General features: G+C 40.1%; 1 protein-coding gene and 1 pseudogene across 2 annotated transcripts in view; one reads left to right on the forward strand and one right to left on the reverse strand.

Annotated features, from left to right (window-relative positions):
• Nucleotides 1-956: 956 nt before the first annotated feature.
• Nucleotides 957-9,629, reverse strand: LOC101556009 (eukaryotic translation initiation factor 4B-like; annotated as a pseudogene).
• Nucleotides 9,630-16,216: 6,587 nt separating this feature from the next.
• Nucleotides 16,217-18,746, forward strand: part of OPHN1 (oligophrenin 1) — a 530,418-nt gene continuing 527,888 nt past the window's right edge. The window contains exons 1-2 of one of the 2 annotated variants that reach the window (XM_055122033.1): nucleotides 16,217-16,405; nucleotides 17,025-17,182. In XM_055122033.1, the coding sequence (XP_054978008.1) occupies nucleotides 17,029-17,182 (154 nt within the window). In that variant the 5' untranslated portion in view covers nucleotides 16,217-16,405; nucleotides 17,025-17,028. Of the gene's footprint in view, nucleotides 16,406-16,729; nucleotides 16,880-17,024; nucleotides 17,183-18,746 lie in introns of those variants that run through there. The other variant, XM_055122034.1, reaches the window with a different exon arrangement.

Raw genomic sequence — 18,746 nt, forward strand, 5'->3', positions numbered from 1 at the left:
AGATGCAAATCAAAACAGCAATGCGTTATCATCTCACACCACAGGAACTGGAACACATAAAAAGAACAAGAGCAACCAGTGCTGGTGTGGATGTGGAGAGAAAGGGATGCTCATTCACTGCTAGTGGAAATGTCAACTGGTCCAGCCTTTTTGAAAAACAATTTGGACATCTGTCAAAAACTTGAAATTGAACTTCCATATGACCCATACACTATTTCTGTGACTGTTAAAACTCAATTACCAAAAAATTTAATGCCTAAAAGCACTCCCACATTCATTGCAACACTAATTACAATAACCAGAACCTGGAATTGACCTAAGGTCTCATGAACCGACAACCGGATGAAGACACTATAGTACATCCACACAATGGAATATTACACAGCTGTTAAAAATGAATCCATAACAATTCCTTATACAGGGATGGACATGGAGAGTATAATGATTATTGAAATAAGTCAGAGGGAGATAGACAGATATATAAATATCACACTCATTTGTGGACCCCAGAAATGAGTGACATATATACATATATATACCTAGAGAGAGAGAGAGAGAGAGAGAGAGAGAGAGAAGTGTCTTTCATAGAGGCAGACTGGTGGGAGGGGTCGAGGGTAACTGGGACATTGGTGATTGGAAACATACACTGGTGAATGGATGGGCATTCGTACATTGACTGAAACTTATTAAATAAAAAAGACATACCATTATTGTAAGCTTTTCAGAACTGAAATAAATTTTGGATATATGTATTTTAATTGATGTCTTATTAGAATATCAAAAAATGATATGGAAAATGGTCTCAAGGAGACAATCTCAAGGTTCTTTTCAACACATAGCATTGATATGGTCTTGTTGAAAACTATGTATCCTATAGAAAAGACCATGGTATCTATTTAATCACATAGATTAAAGTAGATTATATTCTTTTTCCCCCAGAAGATAATGAGTTTTATTTAGTGTTGTGCAGGTAGATTTGATTTGCTCTCACATGTTCCAGGGTGGAGAGAGAGTAGGCGGAAGCACAGGATGTAGAGGTCTTGATCCTTTTTGCCATCTTTCCGATCTGACTCTTTTCAGTGGTCTTTGTTCCATCTCCTGGACCACTTTCAATTGCCACTTTGGCCTTTTGGGACACTCACACCATATATTTTATTATTTTCAGCTTTCCTTACTTGTCCTTCTCAGATGACTGAGCCAGAACAACTTTCCCCACATCACTTGTAGAGGACTGCTTTTCTGGGTCTGAGCTCTGAGATCGAGAAGGAGGGTAAGAACTTCTCTTTGCCTAAACATTCTCTTTTGGTGTGGGGCTGGAATTACTTTAGAGGATGTTAAGGTTTGGGAGTTTTAGATGATGGAGAGTGGCAATCTTTCTCCTTTTTGAGTGCTTTGCTTTCTAGAGATTTCTCACTTTCTTTCCTCAGTGCATCCTAATTTGACTTACTTCTGCCAGATGTGGCTGAGGTTCCAGTCTGTGATGATTCACTTCCTGTCCTCAACCATTCCTGTTCATAAGTTCCTCCATTTCTCTAAGAAATGGGTGTCATTTCCAAGGCTGTCATTCTATTTTGACTCATTCAGCTGATGCTGCAAGTTCTCCCGTTCCTTTTGTAGACACTCGTCTACTTCTCATTCCCTAGCAGCTGTGTCAACAGGCTTTTCCCTAGATAATCCCATCATCCGCCACCACCCAGATCACACGGCTGTTTCTCCCAGAAGGGAGCATAACATGAGGTCCCCATAGCCATGCCACTGGTCTCTGCACCAGACTGTTTTCACTCGGGGTGCCCCAGAGGGGGGTGGGTTAGAGCCTTCCCTGCTCCAGGGGACCCAGCTCCAGCAGCCGACCTCCACAACCTAACCACCTCCACACTCCAGGCCACTCCCCACTTGCTCAGGCTAAGCCTCACATATGAGTGAACATATTCCTGAACCGAACGGCTGCTTGACACTCCCTACCCATTCTCCAAAATTACCGAACGATATTTGATGGGGTTCAGATAGTAGGCAACAAATCATAGAGGGAAATATATATGTATGCATATATACATAATTTCATATATATATATACCAAAGCTCATGTCACCCAAACTTTAACAACATGTTAGTGATATCCTATATAATATCATAATGACTCCTGCTAAAATAGAACAATCTTCACACTGTTTCCTATATGAGCACTTTTTTGTAAGCATGTTCAACAGTTCTTCATAACAGGCAATACGAAATATATTCTTTCAGTTGTGTTTTGGGACAGGAATTAGGATGGAAACATCCCGAATTTGGTGGTGGGAAGGTGTAATGGTGTTGGGATTGGTGTTTGAATATTAAATGTAATCAAATACTGTGAACTAACTTATAAAATAAAAAAAATTAAAAATGGGTTTTCACCCCCAAAGATAGAGGCTGCGCAACTGGACTGGGAAGTGCTAGCAGAGGAATCATCTTCCTTAGGAGTGCTCTGTGACTTTAGGTCCAGTTTGGATTTTAGAGGGGGATGTCTATCGTCATGCCTGTAGTCACCCTGAAAGTAATCAGCCCTGGAGCTCCACTACCGATCATCATCTCATTTCTTTTATCTGTCTTTATCGCGGTCCCCACCTAGTCTGTAGTCATCATTCCTATGGTACCCACTACCAAAAGCTCTCCTGCCACTGCCAATCCAGAACTCATAGTCTCTATCATAGTGTCTGACACCCAGGTTATCATAGCGATCTCTGCCCCTATATAGATCCATATCCTAGTTCAGACCATCCCAATACCCATCCCAGTATTGGTCTGAATCATCATCTCAATAGTTGTCTCCAAAGCTGCCGTCACCTCTTCTTGGTGGGTAATTATCAAAGTTGTCTGTAGTAGGACAGGCCCTCCAGTTTGTATCTGTTTTGTCAGAATCATGATTTTGATCTTTCCCAAAAGAATGATCATACCTATCTTTTTCCTGTGCTTGATCAGCACCGTCCACTGGAATTTTCCTGTTACCTAAGGACTCTCCATTGAGATTAACTGCCATGATCCAGAGACTTACAAATAAATAAATGCCCCAAAGGAGAGACAGATAGATAGAGAGAGGGAGAGAGAGAGAGAGAGAGAGAGAGAGAGAGAGAGAGAGAGGAAGAAGAAAAGGCAGGCAGGGGGTGGGGTTTGATGGGAGGGAACCTGGGGACACTGGCACTGGGAAATGTGCGCTGGTGGAGGGATGGGTGTTAGAATATTGTATGGCTGAAATACAATCATGAACATCTTTGTCAGGGTCTATCTCACAGTGATTCAATAAAAAAGTTTAAAAAAATGTAACTCTAGCTCTAGCACCCTATTTAAAATTTTAGAATTCCTGGAGAGTTCTATATTCCTGGAGAGGCCACAATACCTCATACTTATGCCACTCTACTGATATACCAAGAGTAGCATGGCACATTTGATGGGGTGTAAAGTAGACGACAACTGATCTTGATAAAAATATTATATATAATATATATGTATAAATATATATTTACAGTTAAAGTTATAGTTATGTTTATACAAATATGTATATATTTGTGGACTGGAGAAATAGCACAGCTGGTAGGGTGTTTGCCTTGCATGCAGCCGACCCAGGTTCGATTCCTTCATACATCTCGGAGAGCTCAGTAAGCTACCGAGAGTATCCCGCCCACATGGCAGAGTCTGGCAAGCTACCCGTGGCATATTTGATATGCCAAAAACAGCAACAACAAGTCTCACAATGGAGACATTAATAGTGCCCACTCAAGGAAATCGATGAACAACAGGACTATAGTGCTACAGTATGTATTTATAAATATACTTATATTTATATATTCTCAGGGAGAACCGAGTATTTGCAAATAGGAGAGGATTGACATTGGTTCTTGGGGGAACCTCTCCTGGAAGACTTTCTTGGAGGATAGTTCGCCTCTGAGCTATTCCCAATAGACAGTACAAGGAATTCCCAAATTTTTTCCCAAATCCCAAACAGTCCTGGTTTGTTGTCTTTGGAAGATGCAAGTGAATTCCTCAAAATATTAACTTTTCCTGAGTCAACAGTTGCATGGCAGAGCCTGGCAAGCTACCTGTGACATATTTGATATGCTAAAAGCAGTAACAACAACGTGTTCTTCGTGTTCCTGGAGTGAGCAGACACCACTGGGCTACACCAGTACATGACAGGGGCAAATGAAGATGTTACTGGTGCCCGCTTGAACAAATCAATGAAGAAAGAGATGACAGTGATGATGATGATGATGATGTATAAATATATATATATATATATGAATATATATAGGCACACAAGGCTCAGCCTGTAACAACATGTTAGTGATCTTTCATAAAGGGGCTTAATAGCTCCAGGGTGAGGTACAATTTTCAAACACTTTCCTCTAAGGAGACCATCTGATCATTTTTAGTGGATTATTCATAAAAAGCAATATAAAATACATTATTTAGCATCTGTCTTTGGTGCAGGCTTGGGTAGTGGTGGGAAAATTCAAAATAGTCGTGGTGGGGAAGGTGTAATGATGGTGGGCTTGATGTTGAAATATTTTATTCAATCCCACCACCATGATATAATAAATTATTTTGAACAACTTTATAAAAGTAAAATTTTCAAAAAGACTATTCATTGAGGGTCTGGGAACTGAGCAATGAATCCAGCTCTTCAAACTGAGAATAAGTAAAACCTATACCTCTCTGGATTGCTGAGTTAACGTGGCAAATGCACAGCACTGATATTTAACCCTCTAAAGAATTATTTGATGAATTCCTCTGTCAAATCATAGGGTAAGTACCCAAAAAAGGCAGTGTAGGTCAGTGATCTGGGATGATTGCTCTGGTCTATATTGGTTTCTCAACAACCCATGGAGCAGTGGGCAGGATGAAGCTGTCAATTGGAGATGCCCTATACATATCATCATCATTACTGTGCCAAGTATTTGACACATCTTCCAGGTCGTCTATTTCATCAGCCCAACTGACTAGTAGTTATATACTTTGTCCACCAGTACCTCCAGAAGGTCTCTTAGGGAGATAATCTTTCTATTCTTATTTTTCTCTTTTGTTTAGACCACTGTGTTGGAAGAGGGAGAGAGGATTCAAAGGCAAAACTAGATTATATTTTTAACTGCAAAAATTGATTTCTTAAAACTTTTTATTTTAGGCACTGTGATTTGCATATTTATAATGGCAGTGATTCATGCATAAAACATTTCAACACTACATTATTTGCTTTCCTTCACCACTGTCCCAATGTCCTACCCTACCCCTGTCTTATTCCCTGCATCTTCTTTCCAGCTATATTCTTATGACTAAAGATCAGTTCTGAAATTTCATTACCTTTTGGTAATTATTGTTTCATTATACATTTATTTTTGTATTACATATGAGGGAGATCATTCATATGTGTCCCTCTCTTTCTGACTAATTTCACTCAGCATTATAGTCTCCAGATTCATTCACATAGAAAACTGCATGGGTTATCTTTTCTTATGGCCAAGTAGTATTATATTTTGTATATGTGCCATTTTTTCGTTATCCAGCAATAAGTTCTTGGGCATTTGGGTTGTTACAGATTTCGACCACTGTGAATTGTGCTGCAATGAACATAAATACAATAAGCAGTTACTCTCTTTAGCATTTATCCCAAGGGCCAAAAAAACTCTGTTCCTATTACCTTTAAAAGATAAGAAATATAATAAATGGACATTTTAAGGAGAAGAATTTTTTAAGAGTTGGATGTGCAAAGAACTATGGAAAACAATTTGTACTTCCTTCAACCATTTGTCACTTAGAATTATTTCAATCTTGGCTTGAGATAAGGAAAGAAACTAGGCCAAGTCCTCTCAAAGTAGAGTCAAAACTTGGGCTGTGAGCGGTGCCAGAAATAGTACAAGATTTAGGCCTGGCCAGAACTAAGGCTAGAAAAGTTGTAGTGCTAAGGAGTTGTTATAAACTCTGTCTACAATGTACAAATATGGAAATTCTAGAGTTAAGTGCATATATGGCTTAGGAACTAGATCTGTCAGATAGTTCTTCAGAGAAGTTTAACAAAAGGCCCTTGTTAATAATACTAAACCTGGAACAATTTCAAATCACTTGCTGCAATTACCAACAAATTATACTGCCTCTATTATTTCTTCCAAATACAGTCTAAGTACACGGACCACCATATAAACTGGAAGGATTGGAAATTACATACTGGCATGTTATTCTGAAAAACAAGACATAATATCAGAAATGAATTTAAATCTCTGGTATATCACTTATTTTCTGAATAACTTTGACCAAGTTTAACTTTTTCTGAATTTCAGTTGCTTCATTTGTGAAATGAGGGGACAACAGAGTTATCCTTATGGGGTTGTTATTCATAGTAAATCAGGTCTGACATAAATGTGTTTGGCATAAGAGAAGTCATCAAACTGAGCTGTCCACTCTCTATCTACTTTTAGCCAGAATTGCCCTCCAATTTCTTTCTTCACTGATAAAGGCCAGTTAACTTCTTTAATTTCTTTCCCTTCCAGTTGAAGGATTGTAACTCTTTAAAATAAAGGGGTTTTGATTATTTGTAAAAAAAATCACAGGTGTTATAAAATATTACTTTATGATAAAAAATTTTTTTTGCTTTTTGGGTCACACCCAATGATACAGGGGTAACTCCTGGCTCTGCCCTCAGGAATCACCCCTGGCGGTGCTCAGGGGACCATATGGGATGCTGGGAATCAAACCGGGTCGGCCTGCTGTGTGCAAGGCAAACGCCCTACCCGCTGTGCTATCACTCCAGCCCCCAGAATAAAATTTTTAATGCATTTCATAAATTACTAAAGTGAAACATTTCTGAAGGCTTGGAAAATTACCTTTTAAGGGTCCCAGGTCATTTTTGAAGAACCCCCCTTTATTTCATATGTGGAGTGTTGCGTGAATAGTCGTGTGGTTGGAGGCGCTGAGACAAGGAACATGGAAGAAATGTATTTCACGGAGGGCCAAGTTTCTCTCTAACTGTGACAGAGGTAGAGAGCCCGGTAATCTCCTTTTATTGATCATGGAAACTCTTAAGGGTGCAATACAGTCACCAAAGGAGTTATGGGAAGATCATGCAAACTTCTTCTGCATACGGGAAAACAGACAATGTTGGATCTACATACTGACAACAAACAAGCTAAGTACCTAGGATCTGCATACTGACAACAAACAGGCTTAAGCAGAACCAGGAATCTGTGAGAAAAGGAAGACTGACAATTTTGTTATAATTTAGGAAATTATTTATTAAGGCAGCCAAAAGAAATTATTTATTAAGAAATTATTTACTAAGGCAGTTCAACCTCATCCAAACCACTGGGCTCATCCTGGTAGCTCAGTCCAGCCCCAACAGTGGAGAAATGTAAATGATAACAAAATCTGTAAAGAAATTGTTTTAATGAAACTAGCTATGTTTCTAGATGAGCAAGATAATGCAGAAGTTGTAATATTAAGTTATTTGGGGCATTTATTTTGTTTTCTTGAATGTTTTTTAAATGATCTTTTCTAGGTTTTTTTGCCTTGCATGTGTGAAGCCCAGAGCTCTTTTTTAATTGAATAAATAAAATTATTAATAATTGAACAGAGCAGTAGTACAGTGGTTAAGGTGCTTGCCTTGCATGCAGCCTATCTGGGTTCAATCACCAATGTTCCATATGGGCCCCCAAGCATGCTCAGATGTGATCTCTGAGGTCAGGGATCAGCCAGGAGTAAGCCCTGAGAGTAGCCAGGTGTGACCCAAAAGCCAAACACAAAATTTAAGGAACCTTTTCTAATGGACCTTTTCCTTTTATAAATACTATGATATTATTTCATTATTTTCTTTTTATTTGTGATTTTCTTTTTCAGATTGTGGGGAGGGCGCACTCCTTTGTGCTCAGGAGCTAATCTTAGCTTGATTATTGGGAGTTGCTCCTGGCATTGATGGAGAGATCATTTGGTGCCCAGGAATCAGGATAGTGGTGATGGGAGGGAAACTGGGATACTGGTGCTGGGAAATGTGCACTGGTGGAGAGATAGGTGTTGGAACACTGTATGACTGAAACCTAACCATGAACAGCTTTATAAGGGTATATCTCACAGTGATTCAATTAAAAAAAAGCAACTCTGAGCTTCACACATGCAAGGCAATACTCAACTGCTGAGCTACCTCCTTTACCTGATTTGTGCCTTTTATGTCAGTGAAAGCAATTTGAAACTTATAAGGAGGTTGATCTGCTGCATCAGATTTATAGTTCTGATTCCAGCATAAAGGACAGACAGGCACATCAAACTGATAAGGTACTGTACTGAAATACTCAAGCTGAACTTTGTGAAGACTTAGAACTGTGTGGAAACTGCATCTTGGAGCAATCCACTAAGTTGTGTAAGTTCAGAATTTCTTAAAGTCTGAAAGGGAGTCATAACCATGTTATTATGCTGAATATCCTGTGAGAGATCTGAAAGTGTCCAGAACCACAAAAGAGGTTAGAACTCCATGTGAGCTGAAATGCAAATTCTTCTGTCTATGCTTTTTAATTTCCTATGATGACCACAAATAGGACTTCAGATGTGTTGTTATATAAGTAAAAATATTTTTATAGAAATATAATTGTGAGGAATATGAGTTCTTTCTACCTCTGCTGTGCATCAGAACAAGAACAATGAAAAGGATTGTATCCAATAAAATGGCACTGCTATTATGTGCCTGCCACGTTCGTGCAATGTAATTGAATTTTTTTTTGAATAAGAAATAATTCCAAGGAGAGATGATGTGACATGTTCAAGGTTATGAGGCTTCTGAGAGTTGGGGTTAGTTTGACTTCAGGTCTGTATAGGTCTGAATTGCTCCAAGCTCAGTATCTTTCCCTGCCTCACATTTAAATTACAGTGATTTCTTAAGAAATATACATTCAACTGTGTTAAGAATATGGATGTGGTATTATCTTTACAAACCACAAACCATAAATTTCACATATATCAATGCTCCATGAATGCATATCTTTCCTCATTATCCTTTTCGATACTGGTGCATTTGTTACCATTGATAAACCTACACTGAGATATAAACAAAAGTTCACTTTTGCTTTCACTTTCGCTCAGTAGAACTCACTTGGTGTTGTACTTTCTTTGAACTCAGATAAATCTATAATGGCATATACATGTATATATGTATATATATATATACATATATACATGTATATAGCTTTATACATATACACTAGCTTGGCTCTTCAAACGCTACATGTATGAATGCAAGTTTCCATCCCAATGGAAAACCAGAAGGACCATTCAGTTGTACAAGAAGGGAGACATCCACGACATCAGAAACTATCACCCGATCTGCCTGTTGTCCATTGTCTACAAGTTGTTCACTCGAGTCATCCTCAATATGATTGGCAGAAGACTAGATGAAGGACAACCATGCAAGCAAGCCGGGTTCCGAGAAGAATTCAGCAGGATCGATCATATCCACATGGTGACCAAGTTCATTGAGGTTTCATGAATTCAAGATGCTGCTTTGTCTAACATTCATCGATTTAAAGAAGGCCTTTGATTCTGTTGAGACTGAAGTGGTCATTGAAGCCCTAGCCAAACAGGGCGTTCAAACTCAGTACATCAGGATCTTCTTTGAGCTGCATTACGGATTCACCACCAGTTTCTCACCATTCTACAAGGAAATGATCATTGACATAAAGAGAGGGATTCAACAGGGCAATACCATTTCACTGAAACTCTTCAGTGCCTCCCTCGAGAACGTCATATGATGACTGGAATGGGAAGGAATGGGAGTGAAGATAGATGGTTGGCAACTACACCACCTCCACCTTGCTGATGACATCGTTTTTATAACACCAAACATTAGCCAAGCGGCACAAATGCTGGCCAACTTCAACTGTGAGTGTAGAAAGGTCAGTCTGCAGCTGAACCTTATGAAGACAATGTTTATGAGAAACAAACTAGTTCCTGATGTTCCATTTGCTCTCAACAGAATGAATATCTCAGAATGCAGCAGTTGCATGTACCTGGGTTAAGAACTCAACATGAAGTATGACTTGGTGCCAGAACTTGCGCAGGAGCGAGAGAGTGGCGTGGAACACCTTCAAGAGCATCGGAGAAGTTGTTAAGAGGATGAACAGCACATCTTTTCAACTCCATTGTTCTTCCTGCACTAACATATGCCTCAGAGACCTGGGCCCTACAAAAACAGGATGAGAACTCTATCTGGGTCTCCCAAAGAGGAATCAAAAGAGCTATGCTTGGAGTATCACGTTTTACTCAAGTGAGAGAAGGAATACGGTGTTCCAACCTCTGTCAACAATCGAGAATCAGGGATGCTATCTCGTTTGCCAAGGCATCAAAAATCAGATGGGCTGGACACATAATGTGATTTGGAGATGACCTCTGGACTAGAGCTGTTACCGACTGGATTCCACGGGACATAAAAAGAATGCCTGGTCGCCCACCTACAAGATGGTCAGACTTCTACATCAAGACCCTGAAGGAACGGTTTGATGCTCTTTGTGTTCCTGGAGCGAGCAGACGCCTTTGGGCTACACTAGCACGTGACAGGTACGGATGGAGACATTACCGGTTCCCGCTCAAGTAAATCAATGAGCAACGGGATGACAAGTGATACAAGCAATACCTTTATATAATAGTTTCACTTCCATGAAATTTATCTAAAATTTAGATTTTTTTCTAAAGTCTTTTTCCTCTTCACCCTCCTTCTTGGCCACCACTTTCCTCACCCTACTTCTTACAATGTTAATTATAAATATTTTATTACAGTAGATAATATATTTATATTAGTGTTTAAGTTTATAGTATCAATATACAAAGTTACTGCACCCTCCTACTATTGAAATTTCCAAGACACTCTACCACTGTCCATATGTACCTATTGTCCAATCTTCTTACTGCCTGTACTATCACTCTCTTCCCTGTCTTGTCTAACTGCTGTAGTTAGAACTTTCAATGTTATATTGAATAAAGTTGGAGACAGTGGAAAGTCTTGTGTTGTTCCTGATCTCTAGACCAATGCTTTAATTTTTTCTCTATTGATACTGATTGTGTTGTAGTTGACTATTTTTATTTTGAGAAAAGTTTCATATCCTTATTTTGTTCACATTATTTTAAAATCATAAATAGATGCTGGATTTTATATAAAAACCCTCTTTGCTTCTATTTGTATATATGATTTTTCAATCTTTCTTTTTGTTGAAATATTGTATGATGTCAATGGATTGAGGTATGTTAAACCATATTTTCATTCCTGACATCAACACTGCTTGTTTGTGATATATCCTTTTAATGTATAGTTACATTCAATTTTCTAAGATTCTATTGAGAAAATTTTCTTTTTTGAGGATCTCCATATTATTTTCCCCAAAAGCTGAACCAAACGACATTTCTACCAACAGTTAATGAGGATCATTTTATCACATTTTTAAATATCAGTTATTTGCAGTCTTTTAATGTATGCCATTCTTACTGATGTGAGATGTCTCATTGTTTGATTACCATTTCCTTACTAATAAGTGACAGTGAACACTTTTCCACATGCTTATTGGTCATCCTTATGTCCTTTTCAGAAAGTTGTCTGTTCATTTCTTACTGTTTTTGATGGGGTCATTGTTATTTTGTTATTGTTGAGTGTTTTGACTGCCACATATACCTTAGATATTAGCCATTTATCTGATATATTGTATATAAATGTTTTCTCCTATTCACTTTCTTTTTTTTTTGCTTTTTATGTCACACCCAGTCATGCACAGGGGTTACTCCTGGCTCATGCACTTAGAAATTACTCCTGGCGATGCTCGGGGGACCATATGGGATGCTGGGAATCGAACCCGGGTTGGCCGCGTGCAAGGCAAACATTCTACCTGCTGTGCTATTGCTCCAGCCCCTCCTATTCACTCTTATTTCAGCTTGAGTTTCCATTGCCATTCAAGAACTTTTAAATTTGATGCAGTGCCATTTGTTTAATTTGTGTTGTTTTCCAATGGAATCAAATTATTAAAAATACGTCTAAAGTGAAATTCCTTGAGAGATGCTTTTTTCTGTTTTCCTTGTTATACTTTATGCATTCTGCTGTGATCTTAAAGTATTTAATTAACTTTGATTTATGTTATGAATGGTGTGAGGTACAATTCCAGTTTCTCTTTCTTTCTTCCTTTCTTCCTTCCTTCCTTCCTTCCTTCCTTCCTTCCTTCCTTCCTTCCTTCCTTCCTTCCTTCCTTCCTTCCTTCCTTCCTTCCTTCCTTCCTTCCTTCCTTCCTTCCTTCCTTCATTCCTTCCATCCTTCCTTCCTTTCTTTCTTTCTTTCTTTCTTTCTTTCTTTCTTTCTTTCTTTCTTTCTTTCTTTCTTTCTTTCTTTCTTTCTTTCTTTCTTTCTTTCTTTCTTTCTCTCTCTCTCTCTCTTTCTTTCTTTCTTTCTTTCTTTCTTTCTTTCTTTCTTTCTTTCTTTTTCTTTAATGAATGGATCTCCAGTTTTCCCAATATCATTTGTTTCTAAAGCTATCCTTGCTCCACTTTATGTAGTAACTCCTTTATCATAGATTTGTAGTTCATAAATATTAGGGCATATCTCTGACCTCTCCATTCTGTACCTTAGTCTGAGAGACCGCCTTAATCACATAGTTTTTATGACTAAATCTATCATATAATTTATAGTCAGAAAAATTAAACAGTTCCTATCATTTATACTCAATTGCTTTGGTTATTCAGGGAGTTTTATGATTTCATACAAACTTTATTATAAATTTTTATAAATTCTTGAATAATGGCATTGGTGTTTTAAAAATCATGATTTAATTGAAACTGCATAATGCTTTCTGTAGGATGGTCATTTTGACAATATTAAATCTTCCAATTCATGAACATAGAATATATTTATTTATTTATTTATTTATTTATTTATTTTTGCTTTTTGGATCACACCTGGCGATGCACAGGGGTTACTCCTGGCTCTGTACTCAGAAATCACCCCTGGTGGTGCTCAGGGGACCATATGGGATGCTGGGAATTGAGCCCGGGTCGGCCGCGTGCAAGGCAAACGTCCTACCCGCTGTGCTATCGCTCCAGCCCCGAATATTTTTACTTCTTGATATCTTATATTTTGTCACTAAACTTTTAGTTTTTACCATATAACTTTCTCACATCTTTGTTTACTCGATTCTTAGACATTTAATTATTTTAGATACTTGTTTGAATGGGTTCTTTTTTTTTTTTTGGGTCACACCCAACAATGCACAGGGGTTACCTCCTGGCTTTGCACTCAGGAGTTACTCCTGGTGGTGCTCAGGGGACCATATGGGATGCTGGGAATCGAACCCAGGTTAGCCGCATGCAAGGCAAACGCCCTACCCGCTGTGCTATTGCTCCAGCCCCTTGAATGGGTTCTTTTAAATTTACTATTTTCTAGGTTATTCTTTACGTATATAAATGCAACAAATTTTAATATATTGATTTTGTAGACTGCTAATTTTCTGTGTTATTTCTAACAATTTTAGTGAATTCTCAGCGTTTTCCTGTATATTACCATGTCACCTGAAAATAGTAATAGTTTAACTTATTTTCCTATTCAAATGTCTTTTTATTTTCAAATTTATTTTCCTGACGGCTATGCTGAGAATACTCAAAACCACATAGAGTAATATGGAGAAAGTTGACATACTTGGCTGATTTTAGAAAAAAATGTTCTAGTATGATGTTGGCTCTGGGTTTTATGCATATAGAATTGTTATCTTGAGGTACATACTTCTATTCCTATTTTGCTGAATATTTTTTCATGAATTTTCATGAATTAATGTTGAATCTTCTCAAAATATTTTTATGCATCTATTAATATGATTATACACTTTTATCTTTCATTTTTCTGATATGGTGTATTACATGAATTGATTTGTATATATTGAACCATCCATGGACTGAGCCCAGTTTGATTGTTTTGTGTTATCATTTTGACATATAATTTAGCACTGTTCACTAATATTTTGTTGAATAATTTTTGCATAATGTTCATCAAGGATAATGGTGTGCAATTTTCCTTTTTAGTGACATCTCTCTGGTGCCCACTTGGTCAAATGGATGAGCAACGGGATCACAGTGACGGTGAATCAGCCAAGCTAGGTTCAAATCCAAGCAACCCCAATTTTCTGTTGGGAGTAAATATTGGGAAGAATTTAACCTCTATGTTAGTTATTCTATTTTTAAATGGTTATTCTCAGTTATTCAATTTTAAATGGTTACAAAAAGAAAACGAGCCTCAGGATTGTTTTGAGGATTAGTGAGGCATGCTATATTTATAAAATATATAGGTTGTGTAGCAAGTAGAAGAGTGTTCCCACAAAGATATTCCTATCTTAGTCCCTGGAATCTATAAACATTACTGCATATAACAAAAGGGATTTTGCAGCTGTGACTAAGGTTAAGGATTTTAAGATGAGATTTTCCTGGATTATTTGGTGGGTTCTTATAAGTTAAAGAGGAGACAGGAGTGTCAGTGTTGGAATGACACAGTGGGAAAAAGACTGACTAGACATCGCTGTCTTTGAACGTGAAGTAAGGGACTATAAGTGAAGGAATTACAAAATCTTCTAGAAACTGGAAAAAGCAAGAAAGTGGATTTCCGTTACAGCTTCTAAAAGGCAAGCAGGACTTTTAAAATTTGGAATATGACACTGATACCCGTTTCTGATTTCAGACATCCCTACGGTAGTGATAAAATTGTGTTAAGTCACCAAATTTATGTTTATATATTATAGTGGTATTGTGGCACTATGCTCTATTTACAACTCCCTTCCATTCTAGCTTCACTTGGCTTTCCTCAAGAGTTTCAATTAATCTAATCATTTATCCAAAATAGAATCAATCTTTTTGCTCATGTGCATGTTATTTTCAATCTTCAAGGCTCTTATACTTCTTTCTGTTTATTTACTTCTTTCTTTTTTCTTTTTGCTTTTTGGGTCACACCTGGCGATGCACAGGGGTTCCTGGCTCTGCACTTAGGAATTACCCCTGGCGGTGCTCAGGGGACCATATGGGATGCTGGGATTTGAACCCGGGTCGGCCGCGTGCAAGGCAAACGCCCTACCTGCTGTGCTATCTCTCCAGCCCCTATTTACTTATTTCTTGACGGGAGGGCCATCTCTGCTGTGCTGAAGTCTTTCTCTTGGCTGTGTGCTCTGGGAACACTACTGGTAGGGCACAGGGGACTAAGTCCAGATTGGCCCCACGCAAAGCAATTGTGTTAGCCACTATATTATCCTTCTGGCCCCTCTGATTACATTTAATATTAGGGCAGCTATCTTCTGAGTAGGCCTCATTACTCAACAATGGTTAATCTGCAAGAAAATAGCACCCTTTAAGGTTTTCTACTGCCAAAGGTAAAAATCATGTGCTTTAATTAGTGGATTATATAAGAAGTTAGGTCAACAAAAGTATGCTTCGAGTTTCTTTTGGAGAAAACGTGAACTTCTAATAACCCTGTTTTGGGCAGTGAATTCCAAGCCCAGTGTTAGAGTACAGGTTATCCGTTCCGATAAATGGCCCATAGGAATTAGAGTGATAGGTAATAGTGAACTGGAAAAGGAAAAGAACTTGGCCCATCAGTGGGAGGCTGAATAGAGAGGTAGGCAAAGAGAATAAGCAGACGTGGGAATTTCGCCTTGGACTCTAAAACTTGAGTACTTTTGCCTTGCTTTAATTCAGAAACTCTCTTCATTGTTCAGTTTTATTTATTTATTAATCCCGGTGACTTACAAAGTTACAAAGCTATGTATGATTTTCTTTTATTTTTTTCCTTTTTGGGTCACACCCGGCGATGCACAGGGGTCACTCCTGGCTCATGCACTCAGGAATTCCTCCTGGCGGTGCTCAGGGGACCCTATGGGATGCTGGGAATCGAACCCTGGTTTGCTGCGTGCAAGGCAAACGCCCTATCCCGCTGTGCTATTATTGCTCCAGCCCATGATTTTCTTTTTTTAGGCGTCCAATATTCCAAACACAGTGTCTCTTCCCCGGTGTCCACTCCCTTCCTCCGACATCACCAGTGTGGCGTGGGACGCCTGCCCCTCGCCCTGCTCCTCGCCCTGCTCCTCGCCCTGCTCCCGAGAGAGGCACGCTCGGGAAAAGCGTTAGTGGAGCGCGCGGCGGCGGGGCGGGGCCGGGCGCGCTCCTGAAAGACTACATCTCCCAGGCCGCCGTGCTTCCCGGCGGGAGTCCCAGGAGCAGAAACTGGCCCAGTTTCCGCAGGGCAGCGCGGGGCCACCGGCGCTATTGTGCGTCGGCTTCCAGCCCTCCTCTTCCCGCTCGGGTTGCACTCGGCCCCCGATTAACCCTTGAGGTGCCTAGCCGAATCGAACCCCGCGGCCTTGGACCGGGAGGCACGCTTGGATGCTGCAGGACCCGGGTAATGCGAGTCCGGAGTGAAAGGCACCCAGCTGAGCGCCAGCGCCCGAGCGTCGGCCGTGCGCGCTGAGGCGTCCGCGGGCACGCGGCCGGGGTGCTGGCTTTAAGAAGCGGGAGGGGACGGGGCCCTCGGGATGGGTCTCGGCCTTGGGCCAAGGAGATCGGCTACCTCCGAGGCGAGGAGCGCGCAGAGGCGGCTCCTGTTCCCCGGCGTTTCCCCCACGTCGACACCCTGGGCGGGTCGGAGTGTCAACTTTGTAACCACTCGGGGAGGATTCTTCGGGTCTCGCGAGGCGAGACCCACGCGTGGCTTCTGCTGCCAGTGAGGGCAGGCGATGCCCAGGGGGGCATGCTGATCGCTAAATTGCACAGGCCGGGACCCTACTGTGGGCTCTCCCGGTTACCTGGAGCAATCGCGGGTCTCCCATTTCCGGGATCACACTGCCAGCTCACCTCGACAGTGCCACCCGAGCAGGTACCCGGCCTCCAGAGGGAGGGACGCTGTGAACTTCCCAAGTGGGTCTCCCACTCAGTTCATCCATCTTTCTCCCCGATCGTGCCACTGATATGCCTTGGTCTTTGTGTCTTTTCCTCTCTCTCCCTTCCATCCCCGCCATTAGAAGCATGGGGCACCCTCCCCTGGAGTTCAGCGACTGTTACTTGGACAGCCCCAATTTCCGTGAGAGGCTCAAGTGTTATGAACAGGAACTGGAGAGGACCAACAAATTCATCAAAGATGTGATCAAAGATGGCAACGCGCTTATCAGTGCAATGAGAAGTAAGTGAAAGGATTCCCACAGTTGTTTCCCTGAGCCTGTGACTGGCTTTTTATATCTTACCACATTTCAGGGGGCAGGGCAGTTCCGAGTGATTCCTAGCTCAGATCCCATAGCCAAAGGAAAGTACAAATTGGGAGTGCAATTGGAGAAAGCGGTGGCCATAACCACTGGACATTTGCTTTTAGTGGCCTTAACCTTGTAAGACAGAATCTGTAGCCGTGTCAGGGACACTTAGCGTCTAACTTTACTTAGCAGATGGTTTTATCTGCACAGCCGTCCCGTCTGTAGTGTCAGACATGTTTAACAAAAGACCTCATAAGAATTGGGGATTAAGGAAAGCAGCTTTAGTAATGGTTTTGTCCTGACCTCTGATTGTAATATTTAATTTGAACAGTTAATAAAGTGACAGATGTTATGTTATAAAGGAAAACACCTTTGCCCAGTGAGAATAGGCCAAGATCTGTCCGTGTTCAGAAGTTTGGGATGGTCTCATATGATCCCTCTGACTTGTCCCTGCACTTGGATAAGAAACCCGCCTAATCACTGCTACAAGGAGGTCTGTCCCAAGGGAGCAAATGTAAGGCCAGGACTAGGAACCATTGGACTGAAGGAACCTCACCTGGCTTCACTTTTCCAGTGGTCAGAGCTAACAGCTTTTGGGCTCCTTGCCCCATCTCTTTCCCCACTGTGGATGCACTTTTTACATCAGATAATTGGCAGAAGGCTTAGAGTAAAAAAAGAATAATACACACCTTGAACAAGAGTTCAGACAAGTCAACCCTTTGTGCTGAAGTTTGTACTTAGAAGAATGACGAATCATCACTTTTTTCTTTTATTGGCTGAAAAATGATAGAAAGTAAAAATCATATTTGTTATGTGCACTTATCAGGGTGTTCTGAGTATCTTTAAAATAGTATGGATAGGTCTAGATTGGGGCCTTGTGCAAGGCAGATGCAAGCACAGAAAAATGAAGAGTAGAAGAAGGGCTTAGAAGTGGCATCAGTGTTAACTGCTACCAGCTGGCATTCATTGTGCAGTTTTTCTGATTTACTCCATAAAATTAATGCTTTTCTGGCACATGCTGTCTGTCCACTTTGGTCAGAATATATAAATTGTCCCAAGTTCCAGCTGGACATTTGGTTGAATTTGATCATTTAGTGATTTGTTATCTGAACTGAATACACTCTTAGCAGTACCTTAATACTAGGATGTTTAAAATATTGGCCTTTAGAAACTTATAGGTTAGGATTTGGTGTGTGTCACCATCTAACAGAATTCATTAAGAGTTTAAAGATATGCAAGTTACACCATAGGTGTAGTTATAAAGGTGAGGGCTTATTGAAAGAAAAATTGTGAAAATGTGGCTTTATTTTGATTTATTACATTAAGTTTGATGCTATATCCATCCACAGCCAAATGGAGCTTGTTAAAGCTACAGGTAAGGAGTGGCTTTGTGTAGTATATGGTGAGCAGAACTAGTCCATTTTTAGTGATCAACTAGGGTACATGAGAGAGATGAATATGTTTTTGTAAACTTGACCAATTTATTTGGCAGCCTTATGC

This window comes from Sorex araneus, chromosome X, assembly GCF_027595985.1.
Source record: "Sorex araneus isolate mSorAra2 chromosome X, mSorAra2.pri, whole genome shotgun sequence".
NCBI lineage: Eukaryota > Metazoa > Chordata > Mammalia > Eulipotyphla > Soricidae > Sorex > Sorex araneus.